The sequence below is a fragment of the Eutrema salsugineum genome, unplaced genomic scaffold, assembly GCF_000478725.1.
Source record: "Eutrema salsugineum unplaced genomic scaffold, Eutsalg1_0 scaffold_1, whole genome shotgun sequence".
NCBI classification, from domain to species: domain Eukaryota; kingdom Viridiplantae; phylum Streptophyta; class Magnoliopsida; order Brassicales; family Brassicaceae; genus Eutrema; species Eutrema salsugineum.
Genome location: NW_006256909.1, coordinates 9,869,311 through 9,885,236, shown reverse-complemented (window position 1 = coordinate 9,885,236; position 15,926 = coordinate 9,869,311). Strand labels below are relative to the sequence as shown.

At 35.1% G+C, this 15,926-nt stretch overlaps 3 protein-coding genes across 4 annotated transcripts; 1 reads left to right on the top strand and 2 right to left on the bottom strand.

The window, feature by feature from the left end:
• Nucleotides 1–2,441: 2,441 nt before the first annotated feature.
• Nucleotides 2,442–4,042, bottom strand: LOC112081932 (protein PFC0760c-like). Its single transcript, XM_024148995.1, has 7 exons — nt 3,967–4,042; nt 3,795–3,884; nt 3,611–3,685; nt 3,435–3,491; nt 3,235–3,336; nt 2,788–3,185; nt 2,442–2,534 (listed from the first exon to the last, which is right to left on the bottom strand). The coding sequence occupies exons 1-7, from the start codon at nt 4,040–4,042 to the stop codon at nt 2,442–2,444; spliced, it is 891 nt and encodes a 296-aa protein (XP_024004763.1).
• A 3,334-nt stretch (nt 4,043–7,376) lies between these two features.
• LOC18030446 (alpha,alpha-trehalose-phosphate synthase [UDP-forming] 5) lies at nt 7,377–11,308 on the top strand. 2 transcript variants are annotated; one of them, XM_006414126.2, is made up of 4 exons: nt 7,377–7,463; nt 8,213–10,236; nt 10,486–10,759; nt 10,854–11,308. In XM_006414126.2, exons 2-4 carry the CDS (start codon nt 8,249–8,251, stop codon nt 11,178–11,180), a joined length of 2,589 nt encoding a protein of 862 aa, XP_006414189.1. In that variant the 5' UTR covers nt 7,377–7,463; nt 8,213–8,248; the 3' UTR covers nt 11,181–11,308. The 2 variants fall into 2 exon arrangements, with proteins under 2 accessions (XP_006414189.1, XP_024004543.1); XM_024148775.1 differs by lacking the exon at nt 7,377–7,463 and adding an exon at nt 7,733–7,841.
• Nucleotides 11,309–11,447: 139 nt separating this feature from the next.
• LOC18030444 (F-box/LRR-repeat protein At2g43260) lies at nt 11,448–14,658 on the bottom strand. Its single transcript, XM_006414124.2, has 5 exons — nt 14,393–14,658; nt 13,347–14,120; nt 13,199–13,231; nt 12,971–12,989; nt 11,448–12,665 (listed from the first exon to the last, which is right to left on the bottom strand). The coding sequence occupies exons 1-5, from the start codon at nt 14,656–14,658 to the stop codon at nt 11,448–11,450; spliced, it is 2,310 nt and encodes a 769-aa protein (XP_006414187.2).
• Between the last annotated feature and the right edge of the window lie 1,268 nt (nt 14,659–15,926).

Sequence of the window (15,926 nt, the reverse complement as noted above, 5' to 3'; positions counted from 1 at the left end):
TCATCAGAAAACCAATACCCCCGTCAATGCTACACACACCAATCCGTTTAACACACATATAGCAAAGGGACATTCGTATTCTCTACACTTATCTCTTATTTCAGTTGCCAATTCACCGTGTGCAACACACTCAAGCATAAATTTCCTATATTTGGACAAACAATATAGTTAAGAATTAGTTAGTTAGACTTCAAACATGTAGTTTGAGATATACTTACTCGTCATCTATTATCTTAAATCGAATTTATGATGAAGTCGTTCCATCCTGATCACAGCGTCTCCAAGATGCATAAAAGCGTTTAGTGATAACACCGTATTTTGACCACTTTTATGGATCGTTTTGAAATACTTTTTCTATGTTTTTAATTGCTTTTAAGTAATTTTATCACGTTTTTCTAGTATTTGTAGTTCCAAGACTCTTTTCAGGAAACTTAGGGAAAAGCTTAACAAAATGGATAGAAAACCAGATTTCAGCTCAGAGTCAAACCATCAGAAGTTCACCCATGATTGAATGCCTTCTCACCGTCTGATCCAGCTTAAATTTGGAGACCTTAAAGATGGAAGTATCAGCTTTCCAGTGCACTTTACAGCTTGGCAATCCAACGGTTCAATCAAAAGATACGCGAAGAGCAAGATGTCCCGTAAACCAGCTGGCAAGCACTTCCACCCGCGGCCAACAAGCAATTTCCCGCGGTCAGGAGCATCCCGACTGCGGCAAACCACTCATTCCCCGCGGTCACACTTGTCCCGACCGTGGCCATCAACCTCCGAGCCCAAAAAACCTATTTTTGAAGCCCACATTTGGAGAAACCCTAAGTGACGTCCAGAGAGGTCTTGAGCACTATAAATACATGTCTTAGGAACCCTAAGAGATCGTGTAACCTCATATCATCTATCATTACTTCATACTTTTATTGTTTTTGCTTTAGCTTTTAGGGAGAGAGAGATTTGTTCTTTTGAACCCTTGTTCTTTCTTTTTCAATTTCGATTTCTATTCTACATCTTAATACTATGTGTTTGATTTCGTTCATTATGTCTGAGTAGTTTTATTGTTAGGATTAAGGGATTTTCGATGGGGATTTATATGTTCGATGAGGATTCCATGAGCTTTTGAGCCGAATCTTAGAACTCTTTCTTCTGAATTCGTTTTTACTGCATGAGGGTAGCGTCATGAACTACAATCTGATCCAGATGCTTGGTGACACGAAAGTGTTCATCATGTATCAGATCTAGTTTGGGAGAGCAAAACAAACATAGGAGTAGAAACCTACCTATGGGCGATTTGTGAATTAGGACGAGTCTTAAACATAATGCATCTCTTCTCTTCCAGGGCCAGAGTGGAAACCTACTGGTCAGGGTTGAGAGAGATATTTGTCTATGATCACGATAGTGGCGTATTCATACGTCCGTGACTCCAGTTCGAAAAGTTTAAGCTAAGATCTTACAAAATTTCCTCTCTAGCAATGTTTTGAATCGTTTGTACCCCTGAGAAAACTTCCCTGAACCCCAACGCTTTCTTTTCCATTGATTTACACCGATTTTCTTTAAAGCTTTAGTTCAATATTGTCTTTCCTTTTTAGTTCATTTTCATTTAAGCAATTAGAATATCCGTTTTTCGCATTTTTAGTTATTTTCGTTAAGTTTAGTTATTACGTCATTTAGTTTCTGTATTCTCTTTTAATATTTCGTTTTTACATTTTAAACACACTACCAAACCCCCACAAAACCATTTTTGTTCTAGACTTCCTTACTTTAACTTATTTCAAAGGCTTTTTGCAGGAAAATATCCTCCTTCCCTGTGGATTCGATCCCTAAGTACTACAATCGATCAGCTGTGCACTTGCGGCTATTGATTTCAATTAGGGTAAAACTTGACACACCCTCTCAACACACGACAGCACACATCATTTAGCCATCTCACCGGATAATTCACAACTCAAATTAATACCACTAAATTAAAACACGTCACACATAATCAGCTAGACAGAACAAATAAAACGATAATATACAATTTAAAAACACTCAGCAGACAGTACCGTTTATCCCTCAGACAGAATGTTACAGTTGAATATGCACCCCATTTTTCGGAATCATATACATTCTTACATGGACTGCCATAGAAAGGAACAGGATGCTCTCTAGAGAGTAAACCACACCACGTCCCAGATCGACTTACATTTAAGACCCGACCTATAAAATCTTCATAAACAATAAAAACTAAACCATATTAACATCAGCAACATAATAATAACGAAATTCAATATCTAAACCAAAAATCAACACACCAACTAAATAGTCATCATCATGGGCACGATCCAATATCCTTTGAATATCAACGAAGTCAAAATAAGCGTTTTCACTCCACGTGAAGTCTTGTCAATGATAGTTGATGGTATGAACAATATTTTGTATCTATGAGAAATCAGTCTACAACTATCCTCTCACTCGATAACAGAAAAACGACTGATAATGATCCAACTACCAACATCTATGCGAGACGCTGCAACATTGATCTCACCATCTCTAACAGTGGCCTGAATTTTAACACCATGTGAATAAAACAGTCAATTAGACATCAACACAATTTTATAATATTTTTTCTCATAATATAATAAATACTTGTTCATCCGATAATATGAGCTCCAGGGAAGAACGTTTCAAAATTAGCATATGCACCCACGTCTGTAAAACCTTAACAAAGATAGTACAACCATCTTTGGAAGGTCTCCAACGGGACACACACCCTCCAAAACATATTGAACCAAGAGAAACTGTATAAGTACACACCAAATTATGGTATCCCGATATACTAATATTCTTTTCGATGAGTATATCATTCGGTTCGACGTTTTGGTGATTCTCATTATCATCGTCACTCTCAGTCTCATCATCCAACATAACATCTTCATCATCATCCTCATCATCATCAGTCGAATCAGCATCGTCATCATCTTCATCTTCATCATCACCACTATCACCTTCCGAGTTATCACTTGAACCATCAGATCCTTCACAAGACTCACCGTCGTCAATAAAATCATCTTCAGAATCGTATTCATCTGTTTGGTCCATATCATCGGTATCATCATGCGACTCAGCATCAGACCCCATGTAATCCTCAAAACCATAATCATCATCAGTACCACGGCCAGATAGCACCTCGGTATTATCAGACTCATTATCTTCTGCATAGATAAACATATGAAAAAATGGTGCTCAAAGCAAAAAACGAACCATTGAAACCATTATATTCTTTATTTATAATCCAAGCCTTCCTCGCAAAATCCCAAAGAAAGGTCTTGTGAGCATGATCGCTCGAATTAACATGATCAGAACCTAAATGCACAAAACGAACATCAGAACAAACATAAACACATATAAAAAATTTAATATACATCATTAACAAAATTATATTACAGGAAGAGCAGAAATACCTCCTTTGATCAAAAACTTCTGATCAAGAATAGATATATAATACGCAGAATCAAGATCTATATAAAAAATGAATACGTTCGTAGATTAATACATAGTAAAGATACGAAATTGTAAGATTAAGATACAACACTATGAAATGTACAAAATTGTAAGATTAATATACAGTACTACGAACCTTCGATTACAGGATTATATGTCCGCAAGGTCCACTCGTCGATAGCAAGATCCATAAGTAACTTGCATGGATAACCTAAAAATACAAAATAATTACTAATAAGTATTATAACTTGCATGAATAACCTAAAAAAGCACAACAACCTTTTTTGTGATATCGACGAAAACGTATGGAATTATGTAACGATAATCAGATATCTCTTTTTGATCCATATCCTGGCGATATGAATTCAACATAGATCTTAACTCGCGAGCATAAGCCTGGTTATCAAAACCTATGGACGAAAACAATTTTAGAATCATTAAAAACGTAGAGAGCATATATTATTATTAATTTGAGGAGAGCTAGATATATACCCGAAGCAGTAGACGAAACTTCCCAAGTAATAATGACTTTTGATGGATGATCAAAGCTGTACTTAGACGAATACATGGTTAGGTTTGCATGCAAATAGACAAACATGATGAATCTTTTCTAAAGAGATCCAAAAAGTTAATGCTATTATAAAAACCCTAGCAAAATAAACACGGAACTCTAACAGAGAAAGTAAACTGTAAATTATGAGACGATTGTTTTAAAACACTCATATTTATACGTGTAAACAACCTAGGGTTTATTTTTTTATGAAAAATACTAAAAGATAATTGTTGTTTTATATACGATATTATCTTCCCATGAATTTAATAGTTTTTAACTATAAAAATGTAAAGATTCCATTCTAGATAATAACAAAGGAAATTATGACATATTTCCGTTTGCAAAATATTTAAAACACTCATATTTATACGTGTAAACAACCTATGTTTATTTTTTTATGAAAAATACTAAAAGATAATTCTTGTTCTATATACGATATTATCTTCCCATGAATTTTATAGTTATTAACTATAAAGAATGTAAAAATTCCATTCTAGATAATAACAAAAGAAATTATGACATATTTCCATTTGCAAAATATTTAGCAAATAAAAATTATTTCCAAACATTGAATTGTAACAAAAATCTAAAAATTAAAAAAAATCTAACTCCATGACTCGAACCCGTGAGCTTTCGCTGAACGGACAAAGCACCTAACCAACACAGCTACCATCTCATTCAGTGTAAATGATATATTGGAAGGTATGTATAATGTTTCTGTATTTCCACGTAGAGTAACCAATCGCCAAAACCCTAGAACAAAACATAAAAAAAAATAGTAAATGAATATAAAGGAAGGCAGAAAATATTTATTTATATAGAAAACGATTCCGGGTTTATGTGTTTCCTTATTTATTTATTCATTATTGATGTGATCACCTATTTCTTTATAATTATCACAAACATGGGTTTGTGCTCACTTTTCTCTAGATCTGATCCACGATTGGTTAAAAAAAATGATTTAAAAAGAGAGAAATTTAGAAAAAAAAACATAATTAAATTAGTCTAAGATTCGAATTTGCTACGTATGAGATAAGAATTCGGGTCAGTAACCATTGTAGTTTGTGTTATTTTTTTGTTAACCAATCAGCAGTTAAATATATATATTTTTATTGTCGACAAAAAATGGTATTATGCCATATATTTTCTGTGTGCTCTACTCCATGTTTTGTTGTGTATTAATTATGAAATATTTCCTTTTAATCAGATTTTCTTTTTAATTGCAGAATAATCAACTGACTAATCATAATAAAGTATTTTCATTAATGGCATAAGTGTAATTTAACACCTTCTACCAAAATGACAGAAAAAATAATAATAATTAATTTATATCAACCAATCAAAATATAACATTAGTTGACTAATCAGAATATAAGAATTTCATTAATCAAAACAGCATCAAAAGTTATGCATTGAACCACAGCTCAAATAGATGTATTGTGTTCTTCAGAACAATAAGTTCGATCCATGAAAGTAAGTAATCTTACGTGCCTGTATTATAAGACGGTGATGTTATAGATTAGTATGACTAAATATCGTTTATGTTTTGTATACGAGGATGCTCACGAACGATTCAAAGCCGAATTCTAGTCGAAACGTTTAAATGGTAATTTCATACTTATGTGATTTGTTCTATATAAGTTTTCGAAAGCAGTTTATTATGATTAGTAAGTGAATATTTTACTTATTATATTAAAAAAAATCAGATTTTAGTTTCTCTTTTGTTTATGACATGTTTTCACTTTTCAGTTTAGGGAATTCTAACACCCACCACGTCTCGTTACATCTCATTTTCGTTCGGTCTCAAAATTATTATTTGTTTATAAACCACTTGGGTGTGCAAAAGGGTGTATATATATTAATATATCATAGTAGTTGAAATCTACTACTCCATAGTATAATGATTAATGAAGTAACTGCAGTAGTTAAGATTTAACCATAGTCAACGAAATTGAGGTTTATTCATGGATAATGCTCTTTAATAATAATCACGACTTACGAGCCTCTTCACATTAACGATCGAAGCTAATTTTAAGTCATCGTTTGAGATTTCTACTAACATTTTTGGTAGCAAGTTAATTCGGACTGTCCTTTTTTATATATAATAATGATTGATTTGCTGAATTTTTTTTTCGGTGTCGGTAACATTATATTTTTTACAGGGTTTGAATTGGGCAACACTAATACAAAGCACTAAACTATATAATTGAATCAAACAATATATTTATAAGACTAGAGATGGAGCTTCTACTTTCTTCTGGTCGGATAAAAACAAAACTAAATGTATTTACCAGAATTAAACCACCCTTATGCGCATATACACTCAGTTAGTAATATATTAAAATTCAAGTAACATTAAAAAATATACCATATTAGCTTTATATAAAAGTACATATTTTACCGCACTGTAATGACTCTTCTGAACGGAACAATGTCAGTAGTTAAATTGCTTTTAACCATTTAAATTTTTATTTAACAAGTCACCAGTATAATGGGGAAAAATTAAAGGAGACAACCTACAAAGACATCAACAGATCTGTCGTCTTTATTCAAAAATAATTAATTAAACTGAAACATCAAAATTATTATTTATAGAAAATGACCACTAAGGCACTAATCAACATTAGTACTTTTTTGCATTATTCTGATGCCTAACTTACTACTAATCACACCCAAATCTATCAATTTTTCCTATTTGCCAACCTTAAATCATGCGTGTATGTAAGTAGAAAACAAAAGGATGTGACTAAATATTATTTAATATACGTTTGTCTCCTGTGTTTGTATATATGATTATTTGTTAATGTCTCACTAAAACATTCATCCACATAACATAAGTGAAAAATTGATATAGTATATTTTTTTTAGCAAAAGCCGAAGTTAAATAAGGAGGAGGTGTGGTGGATAGCAATATTTTTCTTTTACCAATAGAACATATTATAGCCCATCTAAGAAAACGATAATACATTTTATACTAAGCAAAATAAGTTGAAACAAGCTTTGGTCGTTTTTATCATTGCAAAGACGTTATTTTTTTTACGTGGACATCTAATTTATCAAACAAATTTTATTTCTATCATATAAGTGGGCGATCTATGATCTTTTGTACTCATTGTCATTTGGACAATTAATTATTTCCATTACTTGATTGGTCACAAAAATAGAAGACTATTATTGCATTAAGAAAGCAAAGAGAATCTTCCAAAAAAAATTATAGAGAACAAATAAAGCAAACTGCAAAAAAGAAAAGAAGACAAAAGTGTTTTTTTTTTGGGCAAAACAAAAAAGTGTTTCTTTAATAAGAAAAACAATAGACTTTTTTTAAGAACAGTGAAGAAGAGCAGAACAAAGAGAAATGGAGAAAATAATCTTTTAGGCACTCTCTCTCTGGCAGATTCGCACTCAAACTCACACTCACTACCATTACTCCAAAAAAGTGAGCTTTTTTTTCCTTCTTCTGATCATCTTCTTTGCATCTCCTGGGTTTCTCGCTACTTTTCTTCTTTCTTCTGTAACTGACGAATCTGATGAACTTTCTGTAACCGAAAGTTTTGTTTTTTTTTATTTCCTCGAGCTTTGTGTTCTCATATTAATTGTATCAGTGTAACCTGTAGCGTGGCTTTGTTAAAAAAAATTTTTGATAAAAATTTCTGATTACAGGACATGATTCTGACTACTTGAAACTATATCTATGACGCATTTTGATTTTTCTTTTTTTGCTGTGGCATTTTTCTCCTTGTTTCTTGTTCCCGTATGGTTGTTTTATGCATATAAGCTGTTCGAGGTTTTGTGAAATTTCTTCTTCTGATTTCAGGTGTAACCTCTACTATATTACCCTTCAGGCCTTCACTATGTATCTTCTATATGAAATAATCTTCTTTAATTTGGGTTTTAGGTCTGAGATCTGCTGATGCTGCTCGTTTAGAGTTCCGATTCCATTTTCTAGTGTTACTGATACTCGGTGATCTGTTCTCATTTTTTTGGGTTAAAATAGAAACCTTTACCTGAGATTTTGGTTTCTCTTGATGTTTGAAATTAATGATTGTTGATCCAAAGTTTTGATATTTGATGTGTTCATGTGTTAATCAGACGAATTAATGATCAGACAGATCTTCTTTTCTATGTGTTCTTGTGTTAATCAGATGATAAAGATTTGATCTTTTCTATGTGTTGTTTCTGTTGCAGGCATTGCACCTCATTCACTGTAAAACCCCAAGAGATATGGTATCAAGATCTTATTCCAACCTCTTGGATCTTGCTTCTGGAAATTTCCATTCGTTTTCTCGGGAAAAGAAGAGGTTTCCAAGAGTATCAACTGTCACTGGCGTCTTATCTGAGCTAGATGATGATAACAACAGCAACAGTGTCTGCTCTGATGCTCCTTCTTCCGTCACGCAAGATCGGATCATCATCGTTGGAAACCAACTTCCTATTAAATCCCATCGAAACTCGGCGGGTAAATTGATTTTCAGTTGGGACAACGACTCGCTTCTCTTACAGCTTAAAGACGGTATGCGTGAAGACATGGAAGTTGTCTACATTGGTTGTCTTAAAGAGCAAATCGATGTAGTCGAGCAAGACGATGTTTCTCAGAGATTACTTGAGAATTTCAAATGTGTTCCTGCTTATATCTCACCTGAGCTTTTCTCCAAATACTATCATGGATTCTGTAAGCAACATCTCTGGCCTTTGTTTCACTACATGCTTCCCTTAACGCCTGATCTTGGAGGTAGATTTGATCGTTCGTTATGGCAAGCTTACCTTTCGGTTAACAAGATCTTTGCTGATAAAGTAATGGAAGTGATTAGTCCTGATGATGATTTTGTTTGGGTTCATGACTATCACTTGATGGTTTTGCCTACATTCTTAAGGAAGAGGTTTAACAGAGTAAAGCTCGGTTTTTTCCTTCATAGCCCGTTCCCTTCTTCCGAGATCTACCGTACTCTTCCAGTGCGAAACGAGCTCTTACGCGCACTCCTCAACGCGGATTTGATTGGGTTTCATACTTTTGACTATGCAAGACACTTCCTTTCTTGCTGCAGCAGGATGCTTGGTTTATCTTATCAGTCCAAAAGAGGAACCATAGGGCTCGAGTATTATGGTCGAACTGTTAGTATCAAGATTCTTCCTGTTGGGATTCATACCAGCCAGCTTCAGTCAATTCTGAACCTCCCAGAGACTCAGACCAAAGTTGCTGAGCTTAGAGATCAGTTCTTGGATCAGAAGGTTCTTCTTGGTGTCGATGACATGGACATATTCAAAGGAATCAGCCTCAAACTCTTGGCAATGGAACAACTTCTCCAACAACATCCCGACAAGAGAGGTCGAGTTGTGCTTGTCCAGATCGCAAACCCTGCAAGAGGCCGTGGAAAAGACGTTCAGGAGGTACAGTCTGAGACTGAAGCCACGGTTAAAAGGATCAACGAAATGTTTGGAAGGCCAGGCTACCAACCTGTTGTTCTGATTGATAAACCGCTTCAGTTCTTTGAGAGGATTGCTTACTATGTGATCGCAGAGTGTTGTCTTGTTACAGCGGTAAGAGACGGTATGAATCTTATACCTTACGAGTATATAATCTGTAGACAAGGCAATCCGAAACTCAACGAGACAATAGGCATTGACCCTTGTGCTGCAAAGAAGAGTATGCTCGTTGTTTCTGAGTTTATTGGATGTTCTCCTTCACTAAGCGGCGCCATTAGAGTGAATCCGTGGAACATCGATGCAGTGACTGAAGCAATGGACTATGCGTTGATAGTTCCAGAAGCAGAGAAGCAGATGCGTCACGAGAAGCATCACAAGTACGTGAGCACACATGATGTTGCGTATTGGGCACGCAGCTTTATACAGGATCTTGAAAGGGCCTGCGGGGATCATGTGAGGAAGAGGTGTTGGGGGATAGGTTTCGGGTTAGGGTTTCGAGTTGTGGCGCTTGATCCGAGCTTTAAAAAGCTTTCGATTGAGCACATTGTCTCAGCTTATACGAGGACCAAGAACCGAGCCATTCTTTTGGATTATGATGGCACAATGGTGCAGCCAGGGTCCCTTAGGACAACACCAAGCCGTGAAACGATTGAAACCTTGAACAAGCTGTCAAGTGATCCTAATAACATCGTGTTTCTCGTCAGCGGGAAAGACAGAAAGACGCTAACCGAATGGTTTTCTTCATGTGATGATCTTGGATTGGCCGCAGAGCACGGTTACTTTATAAGGTAACACTTTGTTTTCATTTCTTCTTGAGTTTCATCGAGATTACTTCAAAAAGATCAATCTTTGGAATATAAAGTTACAATCTTTAATTTGGGGATGCTTTCGTATCTGCATGAGTTAGTAAGAGCACTTGAAAAAGAAAAAAAAATACAGATCTTTTGGATAATAAAGTTATGGTTATTGCACACGGAGGCTGGTTTCATATCTTCTTTTTTTTTGGTATGATATTATTTTGTGGATAATGGGGACAGGCCAAATGATGGAACAGACTGGGAAACATCGAGTTTGGTGTCGGCTTTTGAGTGGAAACAAATAGCAGAGCCAGTGATGAGACTCTACACTGAGACTACAGATGGATCAACAATAGAGACTAAAGAGACTGCTCTCGTTTGGAACTACCAATTTGCAGATCCTGATTTTGGATCTTGTCAAGCCAAAGAGCTTATGGAACACCTCGAAAGTGTGCTCACGAATGATCCAGTCTCTGTCAAAACTGGACAACAACTCGTTGAAGTTAAACCACAGGTCAGTTACCAAAAAGTTTTAGTTTTTATTGTCTGTTTTCTCTTTTTTCAAATAGTCTCAGCCTCTCAGGGTTTTCTGTTTATAAATAAAACAGGGTGTGAACAAAGGTCTTGTGGCAGAGAGGCTTCTAACGACGATGCAAGAAAAAGGAAAGCTTTTGGATTTCATTCTTTGCGTCGGCGATGATCGGTCTGATGAGGATATGTTTGAGGTGATAATGGGTGCAAAAGATGGTCCGGCTTTATCTCCTGTGGCTGAGATATTCGCTTGCACCGTTGGACAAAAGCCAAGCAAAGCTAAATACTATTTAGACGATACGGCGGAGATAATCAGGATGCTTGAAGGTCTAGCCGCCACCACCGCAACTATTTCCGATCAAACCGCTTCCACCGCTTCTGTTCCCAAGAAACATCTTTTTTAAAGGATTTGTGAAAGGAAAAGTTTTAATGGGTTTGTTGTTTTTGTGACTTGTGAATGGTTTTCAGTTTAGGAATTGGCTTCTTTTTTTTTTACAAATTTTTATAATGGATTAAAGGTAAGCAAATCTACTTGTGTCATCATATACATATATAAATATGAATCCACTTATATCAGTTTAGGTGTTAATAAATAGAACTAATTAATAGTTTTGACACTAGAAAAGTAGACTACTAGAGAGGTAACCAAACTACTTTGTGTCATCACGCCTTTAAAACCAAATAGAACCAACTACTACTAGAGTGGTTAAGAGAAGATCTATGATCTTAAATTCATTACCTTTAGAAAGCAAGCGGCATTTGGATGTTGTGCGCGGATGAGGAAACAAAAGGGTTGATGACAAACGAAGTGGAGCCAAATTTTCCAAGAAAGGAGATATAACACAAGTGTCCGAGGAGAGACAACGAATCTTATCTGTCCTTGGGTAATGCTTGAAAAGCCTCTTGTGATTGTCAAAGAAAACAAGACCCTCTTGCTTAGAAACCATAACCGGCGTGAACCACCTTCTCTGATTTTCCCTAGGAACACCTTTACCGGCTAAATGTATGGAGTAAGTCTTGCTCCATCTTTCTTCTTCTACTATATCCATACTCCATATCTCTAGTTTCCATTGTGGGCTAGTATAAGTAATGGCTACGGTCAGGCGGTTCTCAAGATTCGATATCTCGGTTTCTTGCGTGACACTCGTCTCCGGAACCGTGACATAATGGAACTCTTCTTTGTGAAGATCCAAGGCTAGTATTTTGTAACCAGTCCCAAAGTTTTGTAGCCAGTAGATCGATCCATTCACACTCACTGATTTTCTTCCCGCATTGACCTTGTAAGGAGGTGGAGTACTCAACAACCACCATTCACCAGTTTCAACATCAAGAACACTACACTCCACCACAGGATGTCCACGTAGCCCTATTTCCATCTTCACTACTTTATAGCTCCCTGTAACTTTGTCCCTACCGAATCCCATTGTCCGATTTTCCAGAGGGAAAGCGCACGACCATGGTTGGATTCCATAACCGAATCGCCTGAGTTGTCTTGTCCAAGGGTTCAAAACGTTGATCCAATCTTGTTCGGGGATGCAGACCAAACCGTCGCAAGTCATCGAGGGTCTTTTGGTGTCGCAGTGTAGATAGACTATCTCTTCGTCTCCATTGAGCTGCGACTCGGGGAGGAGCCTTGGCGGGCCGCCACAGTCGCAGTTGTAAGCAGCCAGGATTTTCTGGCTCTTTTGAAGACTCATACGTCTGTCCACGAACTTCTTCGATTCCAGAATTGATCTCCATCGTTTTGAGAGGGTTTTGGATTTGAGGATGGACTTCAAAGGCAGTCGAAGGAAAATTTCTTGCAGTAGATCATCAACTATGTAGATCGAGTTAGGGTTTTTCTCTTCTTCCCTCATTTTCTTTCTTTTATAAATATTATATGTCTCTATCTATATAATCTTAAGTTATAATAATCAACCAATAAAAAAACAGCCTTGTGTTAGGAGAGATTGAGTTAAAACAAAAATCATTAGGAAAGGTAATGTTTGTATATATATATTTTTTCCCTTAGATAGGTTTGTTCTTCTTATATTTCTTGATAATAACTTGTGGATCAAGTTATGACTTTGTATAGTTCTTAATCAATATCCCTTTGATTATATTTAAAGACATAATATGTACTCAAATTTAAATTAATGTTCCTCAATATGTATATAAACAAAATCATATCATAAGATGATAAGAATGTGATTACAATGTGTTTCTTTACACTACTGTCAAAAAACAAACCAAATAGAAGAAATACAAACACTCCTTTATAAGAAAACGAATACAACCATATCAATCATATTTAACCAAAAAATACAAACATATAAATCAATAATTATATTACAAAAAAATTAATAATATTAACCGAACATTTTTGTGTATGATTTTTTCTTTGAAACTATGCGTCTACGACTCGAACAAAATCCAGTTCTACCACGGGCCGGGTGACGATGTGGGCGACGTTAAGCTGCAGATTAAATAGTAATACTATGTTAATAGATTTTTTTTTTTAATTTGAGAACGTATATTTTGTTACCATATATAAATATACATTAAAAATAAATGTGGAGAAAAAATCTTACTCTAAGAAACTTTTCCAGCAAGAATCACTTGTTTCATCATCAAGGAACTTCTCCCAGTCCCCTAGGACATCTGAACCGGAGGAGTGTTGAGTCGTACCGGGATGGTTCAAATCGGATGTCTCAGGAGTAACCGATACCGAACCAGAAGTTGGAATTTGATCACTATGATAACCATGTTTTGATGATTTCATATCCTCCTGAGAAACCGTAACCAAACCAGGAAGCTGGTTATCTTTAAAACCATCCCAATTATCTTCAAACGATGGCATGAAATCCTCATTTGTACTTTGGTTTATGAAAACGTGCGGATCAATAGCATTCAATTGTCCAGCCACCGGGTCCGGTTTAGGATTCACTAAATTGGTATTGAAGCTACTGACTACCGGTTCTGGTTTAAGATTCACTAAATTGGTATTGAAGCTACTGGCTACCGGTTCTGGTTTAGGATTCAATGGATTGGTATTAGAGTTACTGATATTTGGAATGGCTTTGGGGGTTATGATTTGAAGCATTTTATGGATCAATTGGAGTTTGAGAAGATCTTCCAAAGCAGTGTTGTTGTTGAAGAGGTTACTGTTACCAAACTGGCCATTGCTAATTGCTGCCTCGAGCATTTGAGTAACGTCGAGGATAGGATTGAGATCGTTGGTTCTTGGCTCGTGCGTGGTTGGATCAATCCCCATTTGCAACAACTTCTTCCTCATATGAGTGTTCCAATAGTTTTTTATTTCGTTATCAGTTCTTCCTGGAAGATGACTCGCAATCTTGGACCATCTGTAAAACAAAAATTCAATTCTATCGTCAAAAAAAAAAAAAAATAACCAAAGCTTAACATTTTTCATGGTTCAACGGTTAAGACTAGTCTAGAAAATATGGACCCTATATTAGCAACAATATACTATATCTGGTATGATCCAAGGAAAATACATTATGTATATTTTTCTAAATAAACCCACAACTTTAAGTACCTTAAGGATAAATTAAATGTTCCAAGATATTTCATGCTAAATTAAATTTTTATTCACAAAAAAAAAAAAGTCTCTTACTTGTTGCCAAGAAGGGCATGTAGTCTAACGATAGTACTCTCTTCTTCATCGGAGAACTGGCCTCGCCGGATATCAGGACGGAGATAATTCATCCACCGGAGCCGACAGCTCTTGCCGCAGCGGTTAAGTCCAGCGAGCTTAGGAAGCGACCGCCAATTTCCATTACCGTTCTTATTTATATAAGCCGTGAGCTTATCATCTTCTTCGGGCATCCACGGTCCTTTCTTCACGCCTTTGTCTTGATCGCAACATGGTGACCTTCCCATTTTGTTTATATGTATCTTCTTAAGAACCCTATTTTTTTCAAAGATTTATTGAAAATATTTGATATTCTTTCTTTCGTAGCTCTCTACGCTCTAGTTTGTATGCATATATATAATAAATGTATGCAAAGGAGCCATGTCGTGACTAAACTAAAGCAAAGTTGTATGCATTCGTCAGAATTTTATGTAAAATATTATTTTTCATTGTGTGAAAGTCTACAATATATGAGTCATTCAATAAATAAGTTAGATAACCAAAATAATTTATAACAAAATCAATATTAGGTGATGAATATGATATGTGTCATGGCATTCGCAGAGTAATTCGTGGGGAGGATGTTCAAAGAAAGAATTTTTTTTTTATGAAAGCATAAGAACAGTGTATATTAGTTAATGTATATTTCGTTTTGTGGGTTAGATGTATGTATAAGATATATGCCCTAGCTATCAAGTTATTTCCTTATATATAAAACATCTAGCTGAATTTGTCACGTACTTTACTTGTAGATACAATAGCAAAGTATAGTAGATTAGTAGTATGATTTCATAAGATTTAAACCTCACATTTCAAGATTATGATGATTTTGAATATTTTTCATATATATGTTTCTGTATGGTTAAAACTTATGATAAAAAGTTTGCTTAAATGCATAAAAATAAACTAAAATAGTTAACTACTTTTCTTGAAGGGTATTATTTTCTTTTTTATTTAATTGAATTATATGTTAAATCATGCTCTCATAGCAATCTTCATCAAAATTGGAATCTAGTATTTACCATTATGTGATTGCTTCCACCGCATTCAAAGAAGTCTCTACCTGCTTCAATGTCTCATCTATGGTTGATCGAAGCCTACTCGTTCTCTTCCTCTTCCTCCATTTGAATTCAAACGAAGATTATTCTTCTCCTCGTCATATAACAACCATAACCACTCCTAATTTCTATGCATGATAGCAAAAACAATTTTGACTGAAATGTAAACTTATATCTTAGCTTAAACCAATATAAAATAGTTTATACATAGCCATCACGTAAATTCCACACTCCCAAAAACCAAAAACAAAATACATTCAACGAAAACGATTTTTAGCTTTATTTAAGATGATTTAATGGACTATCATCATTTAGATTTTTTTGTTTTGTTTTGTATTTTTTGTTCCGTAAATATTAAATTCATGAAACTGCCTTCAAATACATGTTCTCTCAATCTCTACTTTTTGAGGTATGTATACATACTGATAATAACTTCAGTCAAGATTGTCAATTAATGC

What these genes read in the sequence shown, in the direction of transcription:
- LOC112081932 (XM_024148995.1), bottom strand. Translation starts at nt 4,042, where the DNA reads ATGTATTCGTCTAAGTACAGCTTTGATCATCCATCAAAAGTCATTATT. An exon ending in ATATAATCCTGTAATCGAAG is followed by an intron (nt 3,492 to 3,610) that starts GTTCGTAGTACT and finishes TTTTTTATATAG; the next exon opens with ATCTTGATTCTGCGTATTAT. An exon ending in TATCGGGATACCATAATTTG is followed by an intron (nt 2,535 to 2,787) that starts GTGTGTACTTAT and finishes GTTAAAATTCAG; the next exon opens with GCCACTGTTAGAGATGGTGA.
- LOC18030446 (XM_006414126.2), top strand. Translation starts at nt 8,249, where the DNA reads ATGGTATCAAGATCTTATTCCAACCTCTTGGATCTTGCTTCTGGAAAT. An exon ending in GAGCACGGTTACTTTATAAG is followed by an intron (nt 10,237 to 10,485) that starts GTAACACTTTGT and finishes TAATGGGGACAG; the next exon opens with GCCAAATGATGGAACAGACT. An exon ending in TCGTTGAAGTTAAACCACAG is followed by an intron (nt 10,760 to 10,853) that starts GTCAGTTACCAA and finishes TAAATAAAACAG; the next exon opens with GGTGTGAACAAAGGTCTTGT.
- LOC18030444 (XM_006414124.2), bottom strand. Translation starts at nt 14,658, where the DNA reads ATGGGAAGGTCACCATGTTGCGATCAAGACAAAGGCGTGAAGAAAGGA. An exon ending in CATGCCCTTCTTGGCAACAA is followed by an intron (nt 14,121 to 14,392) that starts GTAAGAGACTTT and finishes TTTGTTTTACAG; the next exon opens with ATGGTCCAAGATTGCGAGTC. An exon ending in TGCTGGAAAAGTTTCTTAGA is followed by an intron (nt 13,232 to 13,346) that starts GTAAGATTTTTT and finishes TTTAATCTGCAG; the next exon opens with CTTAACGTCGCCCACATCGT.